Source organism: Petromyzon marinus, unplaced genomic scaffold (genome assembly GCF_048934315.1).
Source record: "Petromyzon marinus isolate PM22_M1 ecotype Great Lakes invasive population unplaced genomic scaffold, UKy_Petmar_22M1.pri1.0 PM_Scaffold_36, whole genome shotgun sequence".
Taxonomy (NCBI): Eukaryota; Metazoa; Chordata; class Hyperoartia; order Petromyzontiformes; family Petromyzontidae; genus Petromyzon; species Petromyzon marinus.
The window spans coordinates 215001-236446 of NW_027423346.1; the positions used below are offsets into that span (position 1 = coordinate 215001).

Sequence of the window (21446 nt, forward strand, 5' to 3'; positions counted from 1 at the left end):
GCCCCTACAGCCCCGCTAGAGGCTACCTGGGTCTGCTGTGTCTGTGTCTGTGTAACAGCACTTGCCCCTACTGCCCCGCTAGAGGCTACCTGGGTCTGCTGTGTCTGTGTCTGTGTAACAGCACTTGCCCCTACTGCCCCGCTAGAGGCTACCTGGGTCTGCTGTGTCTGTGTCTGTGTGACAGCACTTGCCCCTACTGCCCCGCTAGAGGCTACCTGGGTCTGCTGTGCCTGTGTCTGTGTAACAGCACTTGCCCCTACAGCCCTGCTAGCGGCTACCTGGGTCTGCTGTGTCTGTGTCTGTGTAACAGCACTTGCCCCTACTGCCCCGCTAGAGGCTACCTGGGTCTGCTGTGTCTGTGTCTGTGTAGCTGCACTTGCCCCTACAGCCCTGCTAGAGGCTACCTGGGGGAGCTTTGTTTGTGTCTGTGTAGCTGCACTTGCCCCTACAGCCCCGCTAGAGGCTACCTGGGTCTGCTGTGTCTGTGTAACAGCACTTGCCCCTACTGCCCCGCTAGAGGCTACCTGGGTCTGCTGTGTCTGTGTCTGTGTAACAGCACTTGCCCCTACTGCACCGCTAGAGGCTACCTGGGGGTAGCTTTGTCTGTGTCTGTGTAACAGCACTTGCCCCTACAGCCCCGCTAGAGGCTACCTGGGTCTGCTGTGCCTGTGTCTGTGTAGCTGCACTTGCCCCTACAGCCCCGCTAGAGGTTACCTGGGTCTGCTGTGCCTGTGTCTGTGTTACAGCACTTGCCCCTACTGCCCCGCTAGAGGCTACCTGGGTCTGCTGTGTCTGTGTCTGTGTAACAGCACTTGCCCCTACAGCCCCGCTAGAGGCTACCTGGGTCTGCTGTGCCTGTGTCTGTGTAACAGCACTTGCCCCTACAGCCCCGCTAGAGGCTACCTGGGTCTGCTGTGTCTGTGTCTGTGTAACAGCACTTGCCCCTACAGCCCTGCTAGAGGCTACCTGGGTCTGCTGTGCCTGTGTCTGTGTAACAGCACTTGCCCCTACAGCCCTGCTAGAGGCTACCTGGGTCTGCTGTGCCTGTGTCTGTGTAACAGCACTTGCCCCTACAGCCCCGCTAGAGGCTACCTGGGGGAGCTTTGTCTGTGTCTGTGTGACAGCACTTGCCCCTACAGCCCCGCTAGAGGCTACCTGGGTCTGCTGTGCCTGTGTCTGTGTAACAGCACTTGCCCCTACAGCCCTGCTAGAGGCTACCTGGGTCTGCTGTGCCTGTGTCTGTGTAACAGCACTTGCCCCTACAGCCCTGCTAGAGGCTACCTGGGTCTGCTGTGTCTGTGTCTGTGTAGCGCTGTGCAGGGCTCAGCTGCTGTTGCCACTCGTGGCCCTGACGCTGCTGCTGCTGACCCTGGCGCTGGCTCTGATTGGCTGTGCCAGCAACTCGTCACTGGCCCTGATCCCCTGTGCCATACTCACCTTACTCGCTGGTGAGCGACTCAGTCACTCACTCAGTCACTCACTCAGTCACTCACTCAGTCACTCAGTCAGTCACTCAGTCAGTCAGTCAGTCACTCAGTCACTCACTCAGTCAGTCACTCAGTCAGTCAGTCAGTCACTCAGTCACTCAGTCACTTAGTCAGTCACTCAGTCACTCACTCACTCAGTCACTCAGTCAGTCACTCACCCACTCACTCACCCACTGACTCACCACTCAGTCACCCAGTCACTGACTCACCACTCAGTCACCCACTGACCCTGGCGCTGGCTCTGATTGGCTGTGCCAGCAACTCGTCACTGGCCCTGATCCCCTGTGCCATACTCACCTTACTCGCTGGTGAGAGACCCAGTCACTCACTCAGTCACTCACTCAGTCAGTCACTCAGTCACTCAGTCAGTCAGTCACTCAGTCAGTCAGTCACTCAGTCACTCACTTAGTCACTCAGTCACTCACTCAGCCACTCAGTCAGTCACTCAGTCACTCACTGAGTCAGTCAGTCACTCAGTCAGTCACTCACTCAGTCACTGACTCACCACTCAGTCACTCGCTGACCCTGGCGCTGGCTCTGATTGGCTGTGCCAGCAACTCGTCACTGGCCCTGATCCCCTGTGCCATACTCACCTTACTCGCTGGTGAGAGACCCAGTCACTCACTCAGTCACTCAGTCAGTCACTCACTCACTCAGTCACTCAGTCAGTCAGTCAGTCACTCAGTCACTCACTCAGTCACTCAGTCACTCACTTAGTCACTCAGTCAGTCACACACCCAACCACCTACTCAGTCACTCAGTCACTCAGTCAGTCAGTCACTCACTCAGCCACTCACTCTCTCACTCAGTCACTCACTCACTGACTCACCACTCAGTCACCCGCTGACCCTGGCGCTGGCTCTGATTGGCTGTGCCAGCAACTCGTCACTGGCCCTGATCCCCTGTGCCATACTCACCTTACTCGCTGGTGAGAGACCCAGTCACTCACTCAGTCACTCACTCAGTCAGTCAGTCAGTCACTCAGTCACTCAGTCAGTCACTCACTCAGTCACTCAGTCACTCACTCAGCCACTCAGTCAGTCAGTCAGTCACTCAGTCACTCAGTTACTAAGTCACTCAGTCAGTCAGTCAGTCACTCAGTCAGTCACTCAGTCACTCAGTCACTCAGTCAGTCACTCAGTCAGTCACTCACTCAGTCTCTCACTCACCCACCCACTCACTCACTCAGCCACTCACCCTCTCACTCACTCACTCTCTCACTCACCCACTCACTCACCCACTGACTCACCACTCAGTCACTCACTGACCCTGGCGCTGGCTCTGATTGGCTGTGCCAGCAACTCGTCACTGGCCCTGATCCCCTGTGCCATACTCACCTTACTCGCTGGTGAGAGACTCACTTAGTCACTCACTTAGTCACTCAGTCAGTCACTCACTCAGTCACTCAGTCAGTCAGTCAGTCACTCACTCAGTCTCTCAGTCACTCACCCACCCACTCACCCACCCACTCACTCACCCACTCACTCACCCACCCACTCACTCACCCACTCACTCACCCACTCTCTCACTCAGTCACCCACTCACTCACTGACTCACCACTCAGTCACCCACTGACCCTGGCGCTGGCTCTGATTGGCTGTGCCAGCAACTCGTCACTGGCCCTGATCCCCTGTGCCATACTCACCTTACTCGCTGGTGAGAGACCCAGTCAGTCACTCACTCAGTCACTCAGTCACTCAGTCACTCAGTCAGTCACTCAGTCAGTCAGTCAGTCACTCAGTCACTCACTCAGTCACTCAGTCAGTCACTCACTCAGTCACTCACTCAGTCACTCAGTCAGTCACTCACTCAGTCACTCAGTCAGTCACTCAGTCAGTCACTCAGTCACTCAGTCACTCACCCACTGACTCACCACTCAGTCTCTCACTCACTCACTCACCCACTCAGTCTCTCACTCAGTCACTCACTCACCCACTCACCGACCCACCCACCCACCCACTCACTCACTCAGTCACTCACCCACTCAGTCTCTCATTCACCCACTCACCCACCCACTCACTCACCCACTCTCTCACTCAGCCACTCACTCAGCCACTCACCCTCTCACTCACTCACTCACCCACTGACTCACCACTCACTCACCCACTGACCCTGGCGCTGGCTCTGATTGGCTGTGCCAGCAACTCGTCACTGGCCCTGATCCCCTGTGCCATACTCACCTTACTCGCTGGTGAGAGACCCACTCAGTCACTCACTTAGTCACTCACTCAGTCACTCAGTCACTCACTCACTCACTCAGTCACTCACTCAGCCACTCACCCTCTCACTCACTCACTGACTCAGTCAGTCTCTTACTCACTCAGTCACTCAGTCAGTCACTCACTTAGTCACTCAGTCAGTCTCGCACTCAGTCACTCAGTCACTCACTGAGTCAGTCAGTCACTCAGTCACTCACTCAGTCACTCAGTCACTCACTCAGTCACTCAGTCACTCACTGAGTCAGTCAGTCACTCAGTCACTCACTCAGTCACTCAGTCAGTCACTCAGTCAGTCAGTCACTCAGTCAGTCACTCAGTCAGTCTCTCACTCACTCACTCAGCCACTCACCCTCTCACTCAGTCACTCACTCAGTCAGCCACTCACCCTCTCACTCACTCACTCAGTCTCTCACTCACTCACTCAGTCACTCAGTCACTCACCCACTCACTCACCCACTCAGTCTCTCACTCAGTCACTCAGTCAGTCACTCAGTCACTCAGTCAGTCACTCAGTCACTCAGTCACTCACTCAGTCACTCACTCAGTCAGTCACTCAGTCACTCACTCAGTCACTCAGTCAGTCACTCACTCAGTCACTCAGTCACTCAGTCACTCAGTCAGTCAGTCAGTCACTCACTCAGTCAGTCACTCAGTCACTCAGTCACTCACTCAGTCACTCACTCAGTCAGTCACTCAGTCACTCAGTCACTCACTCAGTCACTCAGTCAGTCACTCAGTCAGTCAGTCACTCACTCAGTCACTCAGTCAGTCAGTCACTCACTCAGTCACTCACTCAGTCACTCAGTCAGTCACTCAGTCAGTCAGTCACTCACTCAGTCACTCAGTCAGTCACTCACTCAGTCACTCAGTCAGTCAGTCACTCACTCACTCAGTCACTCACTCAGTCACTCAGTCAGTCACTCAGTCAGTACTCAGTCACTCAGTCAGTCAGTCACTCACTCACTCAGTCACTCACTCAGTCACTCAGTCAGTCACTCAGTCAGTCACTCACTCAGTCACTCAGTCAGTCACTCACTCAGTCACTCAGTCAGTCAGTCACTCACTCACTCAGTCACTCACTCAGTCACTCAGTCAGTCACTTAGTCAGTCAGTCAGTCACTCAGTCACTCACTCAGTCACTCAGTCACTCACTCAGTCACTCAGTCACTCACTCAGTCACTCAGTCACTCAGTCACTTAGTCACTCAGTCAGTCACTCAGTCAGTCAGTCACTCAGTCAGTCACTCAGTCAGTCAGTCACTCAGTCACTCACTCAGTCAGTCACTCAGTCAGTCAGTCAGTCACTCACTCAGTCACTCACTCAGTCAGTCTCTTACTCACTCAGTCACTCAGTCAGTCACTCACTTAGTCACTCAGTCAGTCTCGCACTCAGTCACTCAGTCAGTCACTCAGTCACTCACTGAGTCAGTCAGTCACTCAGTCAGTCACTCAGTCACTCAGTCACTCACTCAGCCACTCACCCTCTCACTCACTCACTCAGTCAGTCAGTCACTCACTCAGTCACTCAGTCAGTCAGTCACTCAGTCACTTAGTCACTCAGTCAGTCACTCACTCAGTCACTCAGTCAGTCACTCACTCAGTCACTCAGTCACTCACTCAGTCTCTCGCTCACTCACTCAGTCACTCACTCAGTCAGTCACTCACTCAGTCAGTCACTCAGTCAGTCACTCAGTCACTCAGTCAGTCAGTCACTCAGTCAGTCAGTCACTCAGTCAGTCACTCAGTCACTCAGTCACTCACTCAGTCAGTCACTCAGTCACTCAGTCACTCACTCAGTCAGTCAGTCAGTCACTCAGTCACTCACTCAGTCAGTCAGTCACTCAGTCACTCACTCAGTCAGTCAGTCACTCAGTCACTCAGTCAGTCACTCAGTCAGTCACTCACTCAGTCAGTCACTCAGTCAGTCAGTCACTCACTCAGTCACTCACTCAGTCAGTCAGTCAGTCACTCAGTCACTCACTCAGTCAGTCACTCAGTCACTCACTCACTCCTCTCACCCACTCACTCATACACTCACTCATACACTCACCCACCCACTCACCCACCCACTCACTCACTCACTTACTCACCCACTCACCAACTCACTCACTCACTCACCCACTGACCCACCCACTCACTCACCCACTCACTCACTCACCCACCCACCCACCCACTCACTCGCTCGCTCGCTCGCTCACTCACTCACCCACTCACTCACCCACCCACTCACTCACTCAGTCACTCAGTCACTCACTCACTCACTCACCCACTCACTCACTCACCCACTCACTCACTCACCCACTCACTCACTCACTCCACTCACCCACTCACTCACTCACCCACTCACTCACTCACTCCACTCACCCACCCACTCATACACTCACCCACTGATTCACTCATTCACTCACTCACCCACTCACTCACTCACACACTCACTCATACACTCACCCACCCACTCACCAACTCACTCACTCACTCACCCACTCACTCACCCACTCACTCACTCATCCACTCACCCACTCACTCACCCACTGACTTACTCATTCACCCACTCACCCACTCACTCACTCACTCACCCACTCACTCACCCACTCACTCAACCACCTACTCACCCACTCACTCACTCATCCACTCACCCACTCACTCACCCACTGACTTACTCATCCACTCACCCACTCACTCACCTACTCACCTACTCACCCACTCACTCACTCAGTCACTCACTGAGTGGGTGACCGTGTCTGTGTGAGTCTGTCTGTGTCTGTGTGTGTGTCTGTGTGTGTGTCTGTGTGTGTGTGTCTGTGTGTCTGTCTGTCTGTGTGTGTGTGTGTCTGTGTGTGTCTGTCTGTGTGTGTGTCTGTGTGTGTGTGTGTCTGTGTGTGTCTGTGTCTGTGTGTGTGTCTGTGTGTGTGTCACACTGTGTGTGTGTGTGTCTGTGTGTCTGTGTCTGTGTGTGTCTGTGTGTGTGTCTGTGTGTGTGTCTGTGTGTGTCTGTATGTGTAACACTGTGTACGTGTGTGTCTGTGTGTGTAACACTGTGTATGTGTGTGTGTAAGACTGTGTGTGTTTCTGTGTGTGTGTGTGTAACACTGTGTGTGTATGTGTGTGTGTGTCACTGTGTCTGTCTGTGTTTGTGTGTGTGTCACTTTGTCTGTGTGTGTGTCTGTGTGTAACACTGTGTGTGTGTGTCTGTGTGTGTGTGTGTGTCTGTGTGTGTAACACTGTCTGTGTGTGTGTGTTGTCTGTGTGTGTCTGTGTGTGTGTAACACTGTCTGTGTGTGTGTTGTCTGTGTGTGTGTGTTGTCTGTGTGTGTGTGTTGTCTGTGTGTGTGTGTTTCACTGTGTCTGTGTGTGTGTCTGTGTGTGTCTGTGTGTGTGTAACACTGTCTGTGTGTGTGTTGTCTGTGTGTGTCTGTGTGTGTGTCTGTGTGTGTCACTGTGTGTGTGTGTGTAACACTGTGTGTGTGTCTGTGTGTGTCTGTGTGTGTGTAACACTGTCTGTGTGTGTGTGTTGTCTGTGTGTGTCTGTGTGTGTGTCTGTGTGTGTGTCTGTGTGTGTGTCACTGTGTGTGTGTGTGTAACACTGTGTGTGTGTCTGTGTGTGTGTCTGTGTGTTTGCTGTTTTGTTTGTTGAGTTTAAATCGTTTTCGTCTTAAAGACATCCGAGACACACCCAAGACTCTGATTGCTCGTGCAGATACTGTGTGTGAGTGTAACACTGTCTGTGTGTGTGTCACTGTGTGTGTGTAACTGTGTCACTGTGTGTGTGTCACTGTGTGTGTCACTGTGTGTGTCACTGTGTGTGTGTGTGTAACTGTGTGTGTCACTGTGTGTGTATGTGTGTCACTGTGTGTGTATGTGTGTGTCTGTGTGTCACTGTGTGTGTCACTGTGTGTGTATGTGTGTGTGTCACTGTGTGTGTGTGTCACTGTGTGTGTATGTGTGTGTCACTGTGTGTGTCACTGTGTGTGTGTGTATGTGTGTGTCACTGTGTGTCACTGTGTGTGTCACTGTGTGTGTGTGTCACTGTGTGTGTCACTGTGTGTGTCACTGTGTGTGTGTCTGTGTGTGTGTCACTGTGTGTGTCTGTGAGTGTGTGTCTGTGTGTGTGTGTGTCACTGTGTGTGTGTCACTGTGTGTGTGTGTCACTGTGTGTGTGTCACTGTGTGTGTGTGTCACTGCGTGTGTGTGTCACTGTGTGTGTGTGTCACTGTGTGTGTGTGTCACTGTGTGTGTCACTGTGTGTGTGTCACTGTGTGTGTGTCACTGTGTGTGTGTGTGTGACTGTGTGTGTGTGTCACTGTGTGTGAGTGTAACACTGTCTGTGTGTGTGTCACTGTGTGTGTGTGTAACTGTGTGTGTCACTGTTTGTGTCACTGTGTGTGTGTGTCACTGTGTGTGTATGTGTGTGTGTATGTGTGTCACTGTGTGTGTATGTGTGTGTCTGTGTGTCACTGTGTGTGTCACTGTGTGTGTATGTGTGTGTTTCACTGTGTGTGTGTCACTGTGTGTGTATGTGTGTGTCACTGTGTGTGTCACTGTGTGTGTGTCACTGTGTGTGTGTGTATGTGTGTGTCACTGTGTGTCACTGTGTGTGTCACTGTGTGTGTGTGTAACACTGTGTGTGTCACTGTGTGTGTCACTGTGTGTGTCTGTGTGTGTGTAACACTGTGTGTGTGTCACTGTGTGTGTGTCACTGTGTGTGTGTCTGTGTGTGTGTCACTGTGTGTGTCTGTGAGTGTGTGTCTGTGTGTGTGTGTGTCACTGTGTGTGTGTCACTGTGTGTGTGTCACTGTGTGTGTCTGTGTGTGTGTCACTGTGTGTGTCTGTGAGTGTGTGTCTGTGTGTGTGTGTGTCACTGTGTGTGTGTCACTGTGTGTGTGTGTCACTGTGTGTGTGTCACTGTGTGTGTGTGTCACTGCGTGTGTGTGTCACTGTGTGTGTGTCACTGTGTGTGTCACTGTGTGTGTGTCACTGTGTGTGTGTCACTGTGTGTGTCACTGTGTGTGTGTGTGACTGTTTGTGTGTCACTGTGTGTGTGTGTCACTGTGTGTGTGTCACTGTGTGTGTGTCACTGTGTGTGTGACTGTTTGTGTGTCACTGTGTGTGTTTGAGTGTGTGTGTGTGTCACTGTGTGTGTGTCACTGTGTGTGTGTGTGAGTGTGTGTGTCACTGTGTGTGTAACACTGTGTTTGTGTGTGACTGTGTGTGTGTGTCACTGTGTGTGTGTGTGTCACTGTGTGTGTGTGTGTCACTGTGTGTGTGTGTCACTGTGTGTGTGTAACTGTGTGTGTATGTGTGTGTGTGTGTCTGTGTGTGTGTGTCACTGTGTGTGTGTGTGAGTCACTGTGTGTGTGAGTGTGTGTGTGTGTCACTGTGTGTGTGTGTCACTGTGTGTGTGTCTGTGTGTGTCTGTGTAACAGCACTTGCCCCTACAGCCCTGCTAGAGGCTACCTGGGGGAGCTTTGTCTGTGTCTGTGTAACTGCACTTGCCCTTACAGCCCTGCTAGAGGCTACCTGGGGGAGCTTTGTCTGTGTCTGTGTAACAGCACTTGCCCCTACAGCACTGCTAGAGGCTACCTGGGGGAGCTTTGTCTGTGTCTGTGTAACTGCACTTGCCCATACAGCCCTGCTAGAGGCTACCTGGGGTAGCTTTGTCTGTGTCTGTGTAACAGCACTTGCCCTTACAGCCCTGCTAGAGGTTACCTGGGGGAGCTTTGTCTGTGTCTGTGTGTAACAGCACTTGCCCCTACAGCCCTGGTAGAGGCTACCTGGGGTAGCTTTGTCTGTGTCTGTGTAACAGCACTTGCCCCTACAGCCCTGCTAGAGGCTACCTGGGGGAACTTTGTCTGTGTCTGTGTAACAGCACTTGCCCCTACAGCCCTGCTAGAGGCTACCTGGGGGAGCTTTGTCTGTGTCTGTGTAACTGCACTTGCCCCTACAGCCCTGCTAGAGGCTACCTGGGGTAGCTTTGTCTGTGTCTGTGTAACAGCACTTGCCCCTACAGCCCTGCTAGAGGCTACCTGTGGGAGCTTTGTTTGTGTCTGTGTGACAGCACTTGCCCCTACAGCCCTGCTAGAGGCTACCTGGGGGAGCTTTGTCTGTGTCTGTGTAACAGCACTTGCCCCTACAGCCCTGCTAGAGGCTACCTGGGGTAGCTTTGTCTGTGTCTGTGTAACTGCACTTGCCCCTACAGCCCTGCTAGAGGCTACCTGGGGGAGCTTTGTCTGTGTCTGTGTAACAACACTTGCCCCTACAGCCCTGCTAGAGGCTACCTGGGGGAGCTTTGTCTGTGTCTGTGTGTGACAGCACTTGCCCCTACAGCCCTGCTAGAGGCTACCTGGGGTAGCTTTGTCTGTGTCTGTGTGTAACTGCACTTGCCCCTACAGCCCTGCTAGAGGCTACCTGGGGGAGCTTTGTCTGTGTCTGTGTAACAGCACTTGCCCCTACAGCCCTGCTAGAGGCTACCTGGGGTAGCTTTGTCTGTGTCTGTGTAACTGCACTTGCCCCTACAGCCCTGCTAGAGGCTACCTGGGGGAGCTTTGTCTGTGTCTGTGTAACAACACTTGCCCCTACAGCCCTGCTAGAGGCTACCTGGGGGAGCTTTGTCTGTGTCTGTGTGTGACAGCAGTTGCCCCTACAGCCCTGCTAGAGGCTACCTGGGGTAGCTTTGTCTGTGTCTGTGTGTAACTGCACTTGCCCCTACAGCCCTGCTAGAGGCTACCTGGGGGAGCTTTGTCTGTGTCTGTATGTGACAGCACTTGCCCCTACAGCCCTGCTAGAGGCTACCTGGGGGAGCTTTGTCTGTGTCTGTATGTGACAGCACTTGCCCCTACAGCCCCGCTAGAGGCTACCTGGGGGTAGCTTTGTCTGTGTCTGTGTAACTGCACTTGCCCCTACAGCCCTGCTAGAGGCTACCTGGGGGAGCTTTGGCTGTGTCTGTGTAACAGCACTTGCCCCTACAGCCCTGCTAGAGGCTACCTGGGGGAGCTTTGTCTGTGTCTGTATGTAACAGCACTTGCCCCTACAGCCCTGCTAGAGGCTACCTGGGGGAGCTTTGTCTGTGTATGTGTAACAGCACTTGCCCCTACAGCCCTGCTAGAGGCTACCTGGGGGACCTTTGTCTGTGTCTGTGTGTAACAGCACTTGCCCCTACAGCCCTGCTAGAGGCTACCTGGGGGAGCTTTGTCTTTAGCTCTGCGTTCTGTTTTTCCTGTTTAGACTTCCTGCTTGCTTGGGTCCTCATGGACGGAGGGAGAGAGTTAAGGGAGAGATAAGAGAGAGTTAAGAGAGAGTTAAGAGAGAGTTAAGAGAGAGTTAAGAGAGAGTTAAGGGAGAGTTAAGAGAGAGTTAAGAGAGAGTTAAGAGAGAGTTAAGTGAGAGTTAAGAGAGAGTTAAGAGAGAGTTAAGGGAGAGTTAAGGGAGAGATAAGTGAGAGTTAAGTGAGAGTTAAGTGAGAGTTAAGTGAGAGTTAAGTGAGAGTTAAGTGAGAGTTAAGGGAGAGATAAGTGAGAGATAAGTGAGAGTTAAGTGAGAGTTAATGGAGAGTTAATGGAGAGTTAATGGAGAGTTAATGGAGAGTTAATGGAGAGTTAACGGGAGAGATAAGGGAGAGAGATGACGGAGAGAGATGAGGGAGAGAGATGAGGGAGATTTAAGGGAGAGTTAAGGGAGAGATAAGGGAGAGATAAGAGAGAGATAAGAGAGAGATAAGAGAGAGATAAGGGAGAGATAAGGGAGAGATAAGAGAGAGATAAGGGAAATTTAAGAGAGAGATAAGAGAGAGATAAGAGAGAGATAAGAGAGAGATAAGAGAGATAAGAGAGAGATAAGGGAGAGAGTTAAGGGAGAGTTAAGGGAGAGATGAGAGAGAGATAAGGGAGAGATAAGGGAGAGAGTTAAGGGAGAGAGATAAGGGAGAGATAAGGGAGAGATAAGGGAGAGATAAGGGAGAGATAAGGAGAGAGATAAGGGAGAGATAAGGGAGAGATAAGGGAGAGATAAGGGAGAGATAAGAGAGAGATAAGGGAGAGATAAGGGAGAGATAAGGGAGAGTTAAGGGAGAGTTAAGGGAGAGATAAGAGAGAGATAAGAGAGAGTTAAGGGAGAGATAAGAGAGAGATAAGAGAGAGATAAGGGAGAGAGTTAAGGGAGAGTTAAGGGAGAGTTAAGGGAGAGATAAGGGAGAGATAAGGGAGAGTTAAGGGAGAGATAAGGGAGAGATAAGGGAGAGTTAAGGGAGAGTTAAGGGAGAGATAAGGGAGAGATAAGGGAGAGAGTTAAGGGAGAGATAAGGGAGAGATAAGGGAGAGATAAGGGAGAGATAAGGGAGAGATAAGGGAGAGATAAGGGAGAGATATGGGAGAGTTAAGGGAGAGAGTTAAGGGAGAGAGATAAGGGAGAGTTAAGGGAGAGATAAGGGAGAGATAAGGGAGAGATAAGGGAGAGTTAAGGGAGAGAGTTAAGGGAGAGATAAGGGAGAGATAAGGGAGAGTTAAGGGAGAGTTAAGGGAGTGATAAGGGAGAGATAAGGGAGAGATAAGGGAGAGATAAGGGAGAGATAAGGGAGAGTTAAGGGAGAGATAAGGGAGAGTTAAGGGAGAGATAAGGGAGAGATAAGGGAGAGTTAAGGGAGAGATAAGGGAGAGAGTTAAGGGAGAGAGTTAAGGGAGAGAGTTAAGGGAGAGATAAGGGAGAGATAAGGGAGAGATAAGGGAGAGATAAGGGAGAGATAAGGGAGAGATAAGGGAGAGTTAAGGGAGAGTTAAGGGAGAGTTAAGGGAGAGATAAGAGAGAGATAAGGGAGAGATAAGGGAGAGTTAAGGGAGAGATAAGGGAGAGTTAAGGGAGAGTTAAGGGAGAGATAAGGGAGAGTTAAGGGAGAGAGTTAACGGAGAGTTAAGGGAGAGATAAGGGAGAGATAAGGGAGAGATAAGGGAGAGTTAAGGGAGAGATAATGGAGAGATAAGGGAGAGATAAGGGAGAGAGTTAAGGGAGAGAGTTAAGGGAGAGATAAGGGAGAGATAAGGGAGAGATAAGGGAGAGATAAGGGAGAGTTAAGGGAGAGATAAGGGAGAGATAAGAGAGAGATAAGGGAGAGATAAGGGAGAGATAAGGGAGAGTTAAGGGAGAGATAAGGGAGAGTTAAGGGAGAGTTAAGGGAGAGATAAGGGAGAGTTAAGGGAGAGAGTTAACGGAGAGTTAAGGGAGAGATAAGGGAGAGATAAGGGAGAGATAAGGGAGAGTTAAGGGAGAGATAATGGAGAGATAAGGGAGAGATAAGAGAGAGATAAGGGAGAGATAAGGGAGAGAGATGAGGGAGAGATAAGGGAGAGAGATAAGGGAGAGTTAAGGGAGAGTTAAGGGAGAGTTAAGAGAGAGATAAGAGAGAGATAAGGGAGAGAGTTAAGGGAGAGTTAAGGGAGAGATAAGAGAGAGATGGGAGAGAGATGAGGGAGAGAGATAAGGGAGAGATAAGGGAGAGATAAGGGAGAGATAAGGGAGAGATAAGGGAGAGATACGGGAGAGAGATGAGGGAGAGAGATAAGGGAGAGATAAGAGAGAGATAAGGGAGAGAGATAAGGGAGAGAGTTAAGAGAGAGTTAAGGGAGAGAGATAAGGGAGAGAGATGAGGGAGAGAGATAAGGGAGAGAGATGAGGGAGAGAGATGAGCGAGAGAGATGAGCGAGAGAGATAATGGAGAGAGATAATGGAGAGTTAAGAGAGAGTTAAGGGAGAGAGATGAGGGAGAGAGATGAGGGAGAGAGATAAGGGAGAGAGATGAGGGAGAGATAAGAGAGAGATAAGGGAGAGAGATGAGGGAGAGAGATGAGGGAGAGAGATGAGGGAGAGAGATGAGGGAGAGAGATGAGGGAGAGAGATGAGGGAGAGAGATGAGGGAGAGAGATGAGGGAGAGAGATGAGGGAGAGAGATAAGGGGGAGAGATGAGGGGGAGAGATGAGGGAGAGAGATGAGGGAGAGAGATGAGGGAGAGAGATGAGGGAGAGAGATGAGGGAGCGAGATGAGGGAGAGAGATGAGGGAGAGAGATGAGGGAGAGAGATGAGGGAGAGTGTGTGTCTCTCTGTGTCTCTGTATGTGTCTCTGTGTCTCTCTGTGTGTGTCTCTGTATGTGTCACTGTGTGTGGCTCTGTGTGTGTGTCACTGTGTGTGTGTCACTGTGTGTGTCACTGTGTGTGTGTCACTGTGTGTGTCACTGTGTGTGTGTCTCTGTGTGTCTCTGTGTGTGTGTGTTTCTCCGTGTCACTGTGTGTGTCTCTGTGTGTCTCTGTGTGTGTCTCTGTGTATCTCTCTGTGTGTCTCTGTGTGTGTCTCTGTGTGTCTCTGTGTGTGTCTCTGTGTGTCTCTGTGTGTGTCTCTGTGTGTCTCTGTGTGTCTCTGTGTGTGTGTGTGTCTCTGTGTGTGTCTCTGTGTGTCTCTCTGTGTGTCTCTGTGTGTCTCTGTGTGTGTCTCTGTGTGTGTCTCTCCGTGTCTCTGTGTGTCTGTGTGTGTCTCTGTGTGTGTCTCTCTGTGTCTCTGTGTGTGTCTCTGTGTGTCTCTGTGTGTGTCTCTGTGTGTCTCTGTGTGTGTCTCTCCGTGTCTCTGTGTGTGTGTCTCTCTGTGTGTCTCTGTGTGTGTCTCTCTGTGTCTCTGTGTATCTCTGTGTGTCTCTGTGTGTCTCTGTGTGTCTGTGTGTCTCTGTGTGTGTCTCTGTGTGTCTCTCCGCGTCTCTCCGTGTCTCTGTGTGTCTCTGTGTGTGTGTGTCTCTCCGCGTCTCTCTGTGTGTCTCTCCGTGTCTCTGTGTCTCTGTGTGTCTCTGTGTGTCTGTGTGTCTCTGTGTGTGTCTCTGTGTGTCTCTCCGCGTCTCTCCGTGTCTCTGTGTGTCTCTGTGTGTGTGTGTCTCTCCGCGTCTCTCCGCGTGTCTCTGTGTGTCTCTCTGTGTGTCTCTGTGTGTGTGTGTCTCTCCGTGTCTCTGTGTGTCTCTGTGTGTGTGTCTCTGTGTGTCTCTCTGTGTGTCTCTGTGTGTCTCTCTGTGTGTCTCTGTGTGTGTGTCTCTCCGTGTCTCTGTGTGTCTCTGTGTGTGTGTCTCTCCGCGTCTCTCCGCGTCTCTCTGTGTGTCTCTCTGTGTGTCTCTGTGTCTCTCCGCGTCTCTCCGCGTCTCCATCTAACCCCGCTCGTTCTCCCCACCTCCTCCACTCCACCACCACCCACAGGCCTGTGCACCCTCACCACGGCCTCCTCCGTGTCTCTGTGTGTGTGTGTCTCTGTGTGTGTCTCTGTGTGTGTCTCTGTATGTGTCTCTGTATGTGTGTGTGTCTGTGTGTGTGTGTCTGTGTGTGTGTGTGTCTCTGTGTGTGTCTCTGTGTGTGTGTGTCTCTGTGTGTGTCTCTGTGTGTGTGTCTCTGTGTGTGTCTCTGTGTGTGTCTCTCTGGCACAAGCGTCGTGGTGACGTCACCGCCACTTAGTGGCGAATGGCGGTTGTTGTTGTCTGTGTGTGTGTCTGTGTGTCTGTGTGTGTGTGTCTGTGTGTGAGTGTCTCTGTGTGCGTGTCTGTGTGTGTGTGTGTGTCTCTGTGTGTGTCTCTCCGTGTCTCTGTGTGTCTCTGTGTGTCTCTCTGTGTGTCTCTGTGTGTGTGTGTCTCTGTGTGTGTGTGTCTCTGTGTGTGTCTCTGTGTGTGTGTGTCTCTGTGTGTGTCTCTGTGTGTCTCTGTGTCTCTGTGTGTCTCTGTGTGTGTTTCTGTGTGTCTCTGTCTCTGTGTGTGTCTCTCCGCGTCTCTCTGTATGTGTGTGTCTCTCTGTCTCTCCGCATCTCCGTCTAACCCCGCTCGTTCTCCTACCCACCTCCCACCCACAGGCCTGTGCACCCTCACCACGGCTTTCTCCGTGTCTCTCTGTGTCTCTCTGTGTGTGTGTGTCTCTGTCTCTGTGTGTGTGTGTCTCTCCGTGTCTCTCTGTGTCTCTCTGTGTGTCTCTGTGTGTGTGTGTGTCTCTGTGTGTCTCTGTGTGTCTCTCCGCGTCTCTCCAACGTGTCTCCGTCTAACCCCACTCGTTCTCCCCACCTCCACCACCCACAGGCCTGTGCACCCTCACCACGGCCTCCTCCGTGTCTCTCTCTGTGTGTCTCTGTGTGTGTCTGTGTGTCTCTGTGTGTGTCTCTGTGTGTGTGTGTCTCTCCGCGTCTCTCTGTATGTGTCTCTGTGTGTGTCTCTGTGTGTCTGTCTGTCTCTCTGTGTGTCTCTCCGCATCTCCGTCTAACCCCGCTCGTTCTCCCCACCTCCCCCACCTCCTACCCACCTCCATCCATGTCTCCTACCCACAGGCCTGTGCACCCTCACCACGGCCTCCTCCGTGTCTCTCTCTGTGTGTGTCTCTGTGTCTCCAACGTGTCTCCGCATCTCCGTCTAACTCCCCTCATTCTCCTACCCACCTCCACGTCTCCTACCCACAGGCCTGTGCACCCTCACCACGGCCTTCTCCGTGTCTCTCTCTGTGTCTCTCTGTGTGTGTCTCTGTGTGTCTCTGTGTGTGTGTGTCTCTCCGTGTCTCTCCGCGTGTCTCTCTGTCTCTCCGCATCTCCGTCTAACCCCGCTCGTTCTCCTACCCACCTCCTCCTACCCACCACGTCTCCACCACCCACAGGCCTGTGCACCCTCACCACGGCCTCCTCCGTGTCTCTCTCTGTGTGTGTCTCTGTGTGTGTCTGTCTCTGTGTGTGTCTCTGTGTGTCACTGTGTGTGTCTCTGTGTGTCTCTCCGCGTCTCTCTGTCTCTCCGCATCTCCGTCTAACCCGCTCGTTCTCCTCCTACCCACCTCCATCCACGTCTCCACCACCCACAGGCCTGTGCACCCTCACCACGGCCTCCTCCGTGTCTCTCTCTCTGTGTGTCTCTCTGTGTGTCTCTGTGTGTGTCTCTGTGTGTGTGTGTCTCTGTGTGTGTGTGTCTCTCCGCGTCTAACCCCGCTCGTTCTCCTACCCACCTCCTCCTACCCACCTCCTACCCACAGGCCTGTGCACCCTCACCACGGCCTCCTCCGTGTCTCTCTCTCTGTGTCTCTCTGTGTGTGTCTCTGTGTGTCTCTGTGTGTGTGTGTCTCTGTGTCTCTCCGCGTCTCTCCGCGTCTCTCCAACGTGTCTCCGTCTAACCCGCTCGTTCTCCTCCTACCCACCACGTCTCCTACCCACCTCCATCCATGTCTCCTACCCACAGGCCTGTGCACCCTCACCACGGCCTCCTCCGTGTCTCTCTCCTCCCTGCCCTGCGTCGATGCCTCCTCTTCGCCCGGCTGGTCGACGTTTCTTGCCCTGGCCTCGGCCTGCCAGGACATCGCCGCCACGGGGCTGCTGATCTGGGCGAGGGCGGCGAGCCTCAGACACTACCGCTCCGTGCTCAACGCGGAAGCTCGCCACTAGTGTCAGTTAGTCAGTCAGTTAGTCAGTTAGTCAGTCAGTTAGTCAGTCAGTTAGTCAGTTAGTCAGTTAGTCAGTCAGTTAGTCAGTCAGTTAGTCAGTCAGTCAGTCACACACCCAACCATCTACTCAGACACTACCGCTCCGTGCTCAACGCGGAAGCTCGCCACTAGTGTCGCTTGGTCAGTTAGTTAGTTAGTTAGTCAGTCAGTTAGTCAGTTAGTTAGTCAGTCAGTCAGTCAGTTAGTTAGTCAGTCAGTTAGTTAGTCAGTCAGTCAGTCAGTCACACACCCAACCATCTACTCAGACACTACCGCTCCGTGCTCAACGCGGAAGCTCGCCACTAGTGCCGCTTGGTCAGTTAGTCAGTTAGTTAGTTAGTCAGTCAGTCAGTTAGTCAGTCAGTCAGTTAGTCAGTCAGTTAGTCAGTCAGTCAGTTAGTCAGTCAGTCAGTCACTCAGTCACACACCCAACCATCTACTCAGCCACTCAGTCACTCACTCAGTCACACACCCAACCATCTACTCAGACACTACCGCTCCGTGCTCAACGCGGAAGCTCGCCACTAGTGTCAGTTAGTCAGTTAGTTAGTCAGTCAGTCAGTCACTCACTCAGTCACACACCCAACCATCTACTCACTCACTCAGTCACTCACTCAGTCACTCACTCAATCACTCACTCAATCACTCACTCAGTCACTCACTCACTCAGTCACTCACTCAGTCTCTCACTCAGTCACACACCCAACCATCTACTCAGACACTACCGCTCCGTGCTCAACGCGGAAGCTCGCCACTAGTGTCGCTTGGTCAGTTAGTTAGTCAGTCAGTTAGTCAGTCAGTTAGTCAGTCAGTTAGTCAGTTAGTCAGTCACTTAGTCAGTCAGTCAGTCACACACCCAACCATCTACTCAGACACTACCGCTCCGTGCTCAACGCGGAAGCTCGCCACTAGTGTCAGTTAGTCAGTCAGTTAGTCAGTTAGTCAGTCAGTTAGTCAGTCAGTCAGTCAGTTAGTTAGTTAGTCAGTCAGTTAGTCAGTTAGTTAGTCAGTCAGTCACTCACTCAGTCACTCACTCAATCACTCAGTCAGTCAGTCACACACCCAACCATCTACTCAGACACTACCGCTCCGTGCTCAACGCGGAAGCTCGCCACTAGTGTCAGTTAGTCAGTTAGTTAGTCAGTTAGTTAGTTAGTCAGTTAGTTAGTCAGTTAGTCAGTTAGTCAGTCACACACCCAACCACCTACTCACTCAGTCACTCACTCAATCACTCACTCAGTCACTCAGTCAGTCTCTCACTCAGTCACACACCCAACCATCTACTCAGACACTACCGCTCCGTGCTCAACGCGGAAGCTCGCCACTAGTGTCAGTTAGTCAGTCAGTTAGTCAGTTAGTTAGTCAGTCAGTCAGTTAGTCAGTCAGTTAGTCAGTCAGTCAGTCAGTTAGTCAGTCAGTTAGTCAGTCACTCAGTCACTCACTCAGTCAGTCACTCAGTCACACACCCAACCATCTACTCAGACACTACCGCTCCGTGCTCAACGCGGAAGCTCGCCACTAGTGTCGCTTGGTCAGTCAGTTAGTCAGTTAGTCAGTCACTCAGTCACTCAGTCAGTCAGTTAGTCAGTCACTCAGTCAGTCACTCAGTCAGTCAGTTAGTTAGTCAGTCAGTCACTTAGTCAGTCACTCAGCCACTCAGTCTCTCACTCAGTCACACACCCAACCATCTACTCAGCCACTACCGCTCCGTGCTCAACACGGAAGCTCGCCACTAGTGGCAGTTAGTCAGTCAGTTAGTCAGTTAGTCAGTCAGTCAGTCACTCACTCAGTCAGTCACTCAGTCACACACCCAACCATCTACTCAGACACTACCGCTCCGTGCTCAACGCGGAAGCTCGCCACTAGTGCCACTCGGTCAGTTAGTCAGTTAGTTAGTCAGTCAGTTAGTTAGTCAGTCACTCAGTCACACACCCAACCATCTACTCAGCCACTCAGTCACTCACTCAGTCACACACCCAACCATCTCCTCAGACACTACCGCTCCGTGCTCAACGCGGAAGCTCGCCACTAGTGTCAGTCGCTCAGTCAGTCAGTTAGTCAGTTAGTTAGTCAGTTAGTCAGTTAGTTAGTCAGTCAGTCACTCAGCCACTCAGTCACTCACTCAGTCACACACCCAACCATCTACTCAGACACTACCGCTCCGTGCTCAACGCGGAAGCTCGCCACTAGTGTCAGTCGCTCGGTCAGTCAGTTAGTTAGTTAGTCAGTCAGTTAGTCAGTTAGTCAGTCAGTCAGTCACTCACTCAGTCTCTCACTCAGTCACACACCCAACCATCTACTCAGCCACTACCGCTCCGTGCTCAACGCGGAAGCTCGCCACTAGTGTCGCTTGCTCGGTCAGTTAGTCAGTCAGTTAGTCAGTCAGTTAGTCAGTCAGTCAGTTAGTCAGTCAGTTAGTCAGTTAGTCAGTCAGTCAGTTAGTCAGTCAGTTAGTCAGTCAGTTAGTCAGTTAGTCAGTCAGTCAGTCACACACCCAACCACCTACTCACTCAGTCACTCACTCAGTCACTCACTCAGTCACTCACTCACTCAGTCACACACCCAACCATCTACTCAGACACTACCGCTCCGTGCTCAACGCGGAAGCTCGCCACTAGTGTCAGTTAGTCAGTTAGTTAGTCAGTCAGTTAGTCAGTCACTCAGTCAGTCACTCAGTCAGTCACACACCCAACCATCTACTCACTCACTCAGTCACTCACTCACTCAGTCACTCACTCAGTCTCTCACTCAGTCACACACCCAACCATCTACTCAGCCACTCAGTCACTCACTCAGCCACTCAGTCAGTCACTCAGTCACACACCCAACCATCTACTCAGACACTACCGCTCCGTGCTCAACGCGGAAGCTCGCCACTAGTGTCGCTCGGTCAGTTAGTCAGTCAGTTAGTCACTTAGTCAGTCAGTCACTCAGTCAGTCACTCAGTCACACACCCAACCATCTACTCAGACACTACCGCTCCGTGCTCAACGCGGAAGCTCGCCACTAGTGCCACTCGGTCAGTTAGTCAGTCAGTTAGTTAGTCAGTTAGTCAGTCAGTCAGTCACTCAGTCACTCAGTCACTCACTCAGTCACTCACTCAGTCACACACCCAACCATCTACTCAGCCACTCAGTCACTCACTCAGTCCCACACCCAACCATCTACTCACTCAGTCACTCAATCACTCACTCAATCACTCACTCAGTCACTCACTCACTCAGTCAGTCACTCAGTCACTCACTCAGTCAGTCACACACCCACCATCTACTCAGCCACTCAGTCACTCACTCAGTCACACACCCAACCATCTACTCAGCCACTACCGCTCCGTGCTCAACGCGGAAGCTCGCCACTAGTGCCGGTTGCTCGGTCGGTCACTCGGTCAGTCAGTCAGTCACTCAGTCAGTCACTCAGTCAGTCACTCAGTCAGTCACTCAGTCACACACCCAACCATCTACTCAGCCACTAGTGCCGCTCGATAGACCACCGCGACGGCGTTCAGATCGGTCGCTCGATCGGGCGGTCGGTCGGTCGGTCGGTCAGTCACTCAGTCACTCAGTCAGTCAGTCACTCAGTCAGTCAGTCACTCACTCAGTCACTCAGTCAGTCACTCACTCACTCAGTCACACACCCAACCACCTACTCAGTCAATCACTCAGTCACTCACTCAGTCACTCACTCAGTCACTCACTCACTCAGTCACACACCCAACCACCTACTCAGTCACTCAGTCACTCACTCAGTCACTCACTCAGTCACTCACTCAGTCACTCACTCACTAAACCACTCACTCAGTCACTCACTCACCCACCTACTCACCCACTCACTCACCCACTCTCTCACCCACTCCCTCACCCACTCACTCACCCAAGTTTAAACGTTGATGTAAATAAATCCTATAACCCTACAGAATGTCCCGAGTATGCTCCTGTGTTACTCAAATGTTTTAACTCTGTGTGTGTGTCTGTGTGTCTGTGTGTGTCTGTGTGTGTCTGTGTGTGTCTGGCAAAAACAACCCCCTACCTCCTCGCGGTGCCGGACGGGCAACTCTGTCGTGGACAATGCTGTGGGGGAGAGGGCCAATTCCGATTGGCTCCTCCCCTCATGGCGTCTGTGACCACCACAGGGGCTAAACGGGGGCTCTGGACGGGTGCGAGGGGCTGGTAACCCCTCCACCTTCAATAAATTACCACTAAACCACGAGTTAAATATCTAACTAATAAGCTTGTGCCGGAGGCCCCGGGGGGCCAGGCATCTATGACGTCTCCTGGCCAAACCCCATTTGGCGGA

General features: G+C 52.1%; 1 protein-coding gene and 1 long non-coding RNA gene across 4 annotated transcripts in view; both read left to right on the top strand.

Annotated features, from left to right (window-relative positions):
- Positions 1–1612, top strand: part of LOC142923252 (uncharacterized) — a 43090-nt gene extending 41478 nt beyond the window's left edge. The window contains exon 3 of one of the 3 annotated variants that reach the window (XR_012940644.1): positions 1311–1568. Coding sequence is in view for 1 of the 3 variants with exons in the window: in XM_076064252.1 (XP_075920367.1) it covers positions 1311–1597 (287 nt within the window). In the remaining 2 variants the exon portion in view is untranslated. Of the gene's footprint in view, positions 1–1310 lie in introns of all 3 variants that reach the window. The other 2 variants (XR_012940643.1, XM_076064252.1) reach the window with 2 other exon arrangements.
- A 1098-nt stretch (positions 1613–2710) lies between these two features.
- LOC142923248 (uncharacterized) lies at positions 2711–21068 on the top strand. The gene is made up of 2 exons (XR_012940642.1): positions 2711–3678; positions 16913–21068. It is a non-coding gene; the product is annotated as an uncharacterized LOC142923248 (long non-coding RNA).
- Positions 21069–21446: the final 378 nt, after the last annotated feature.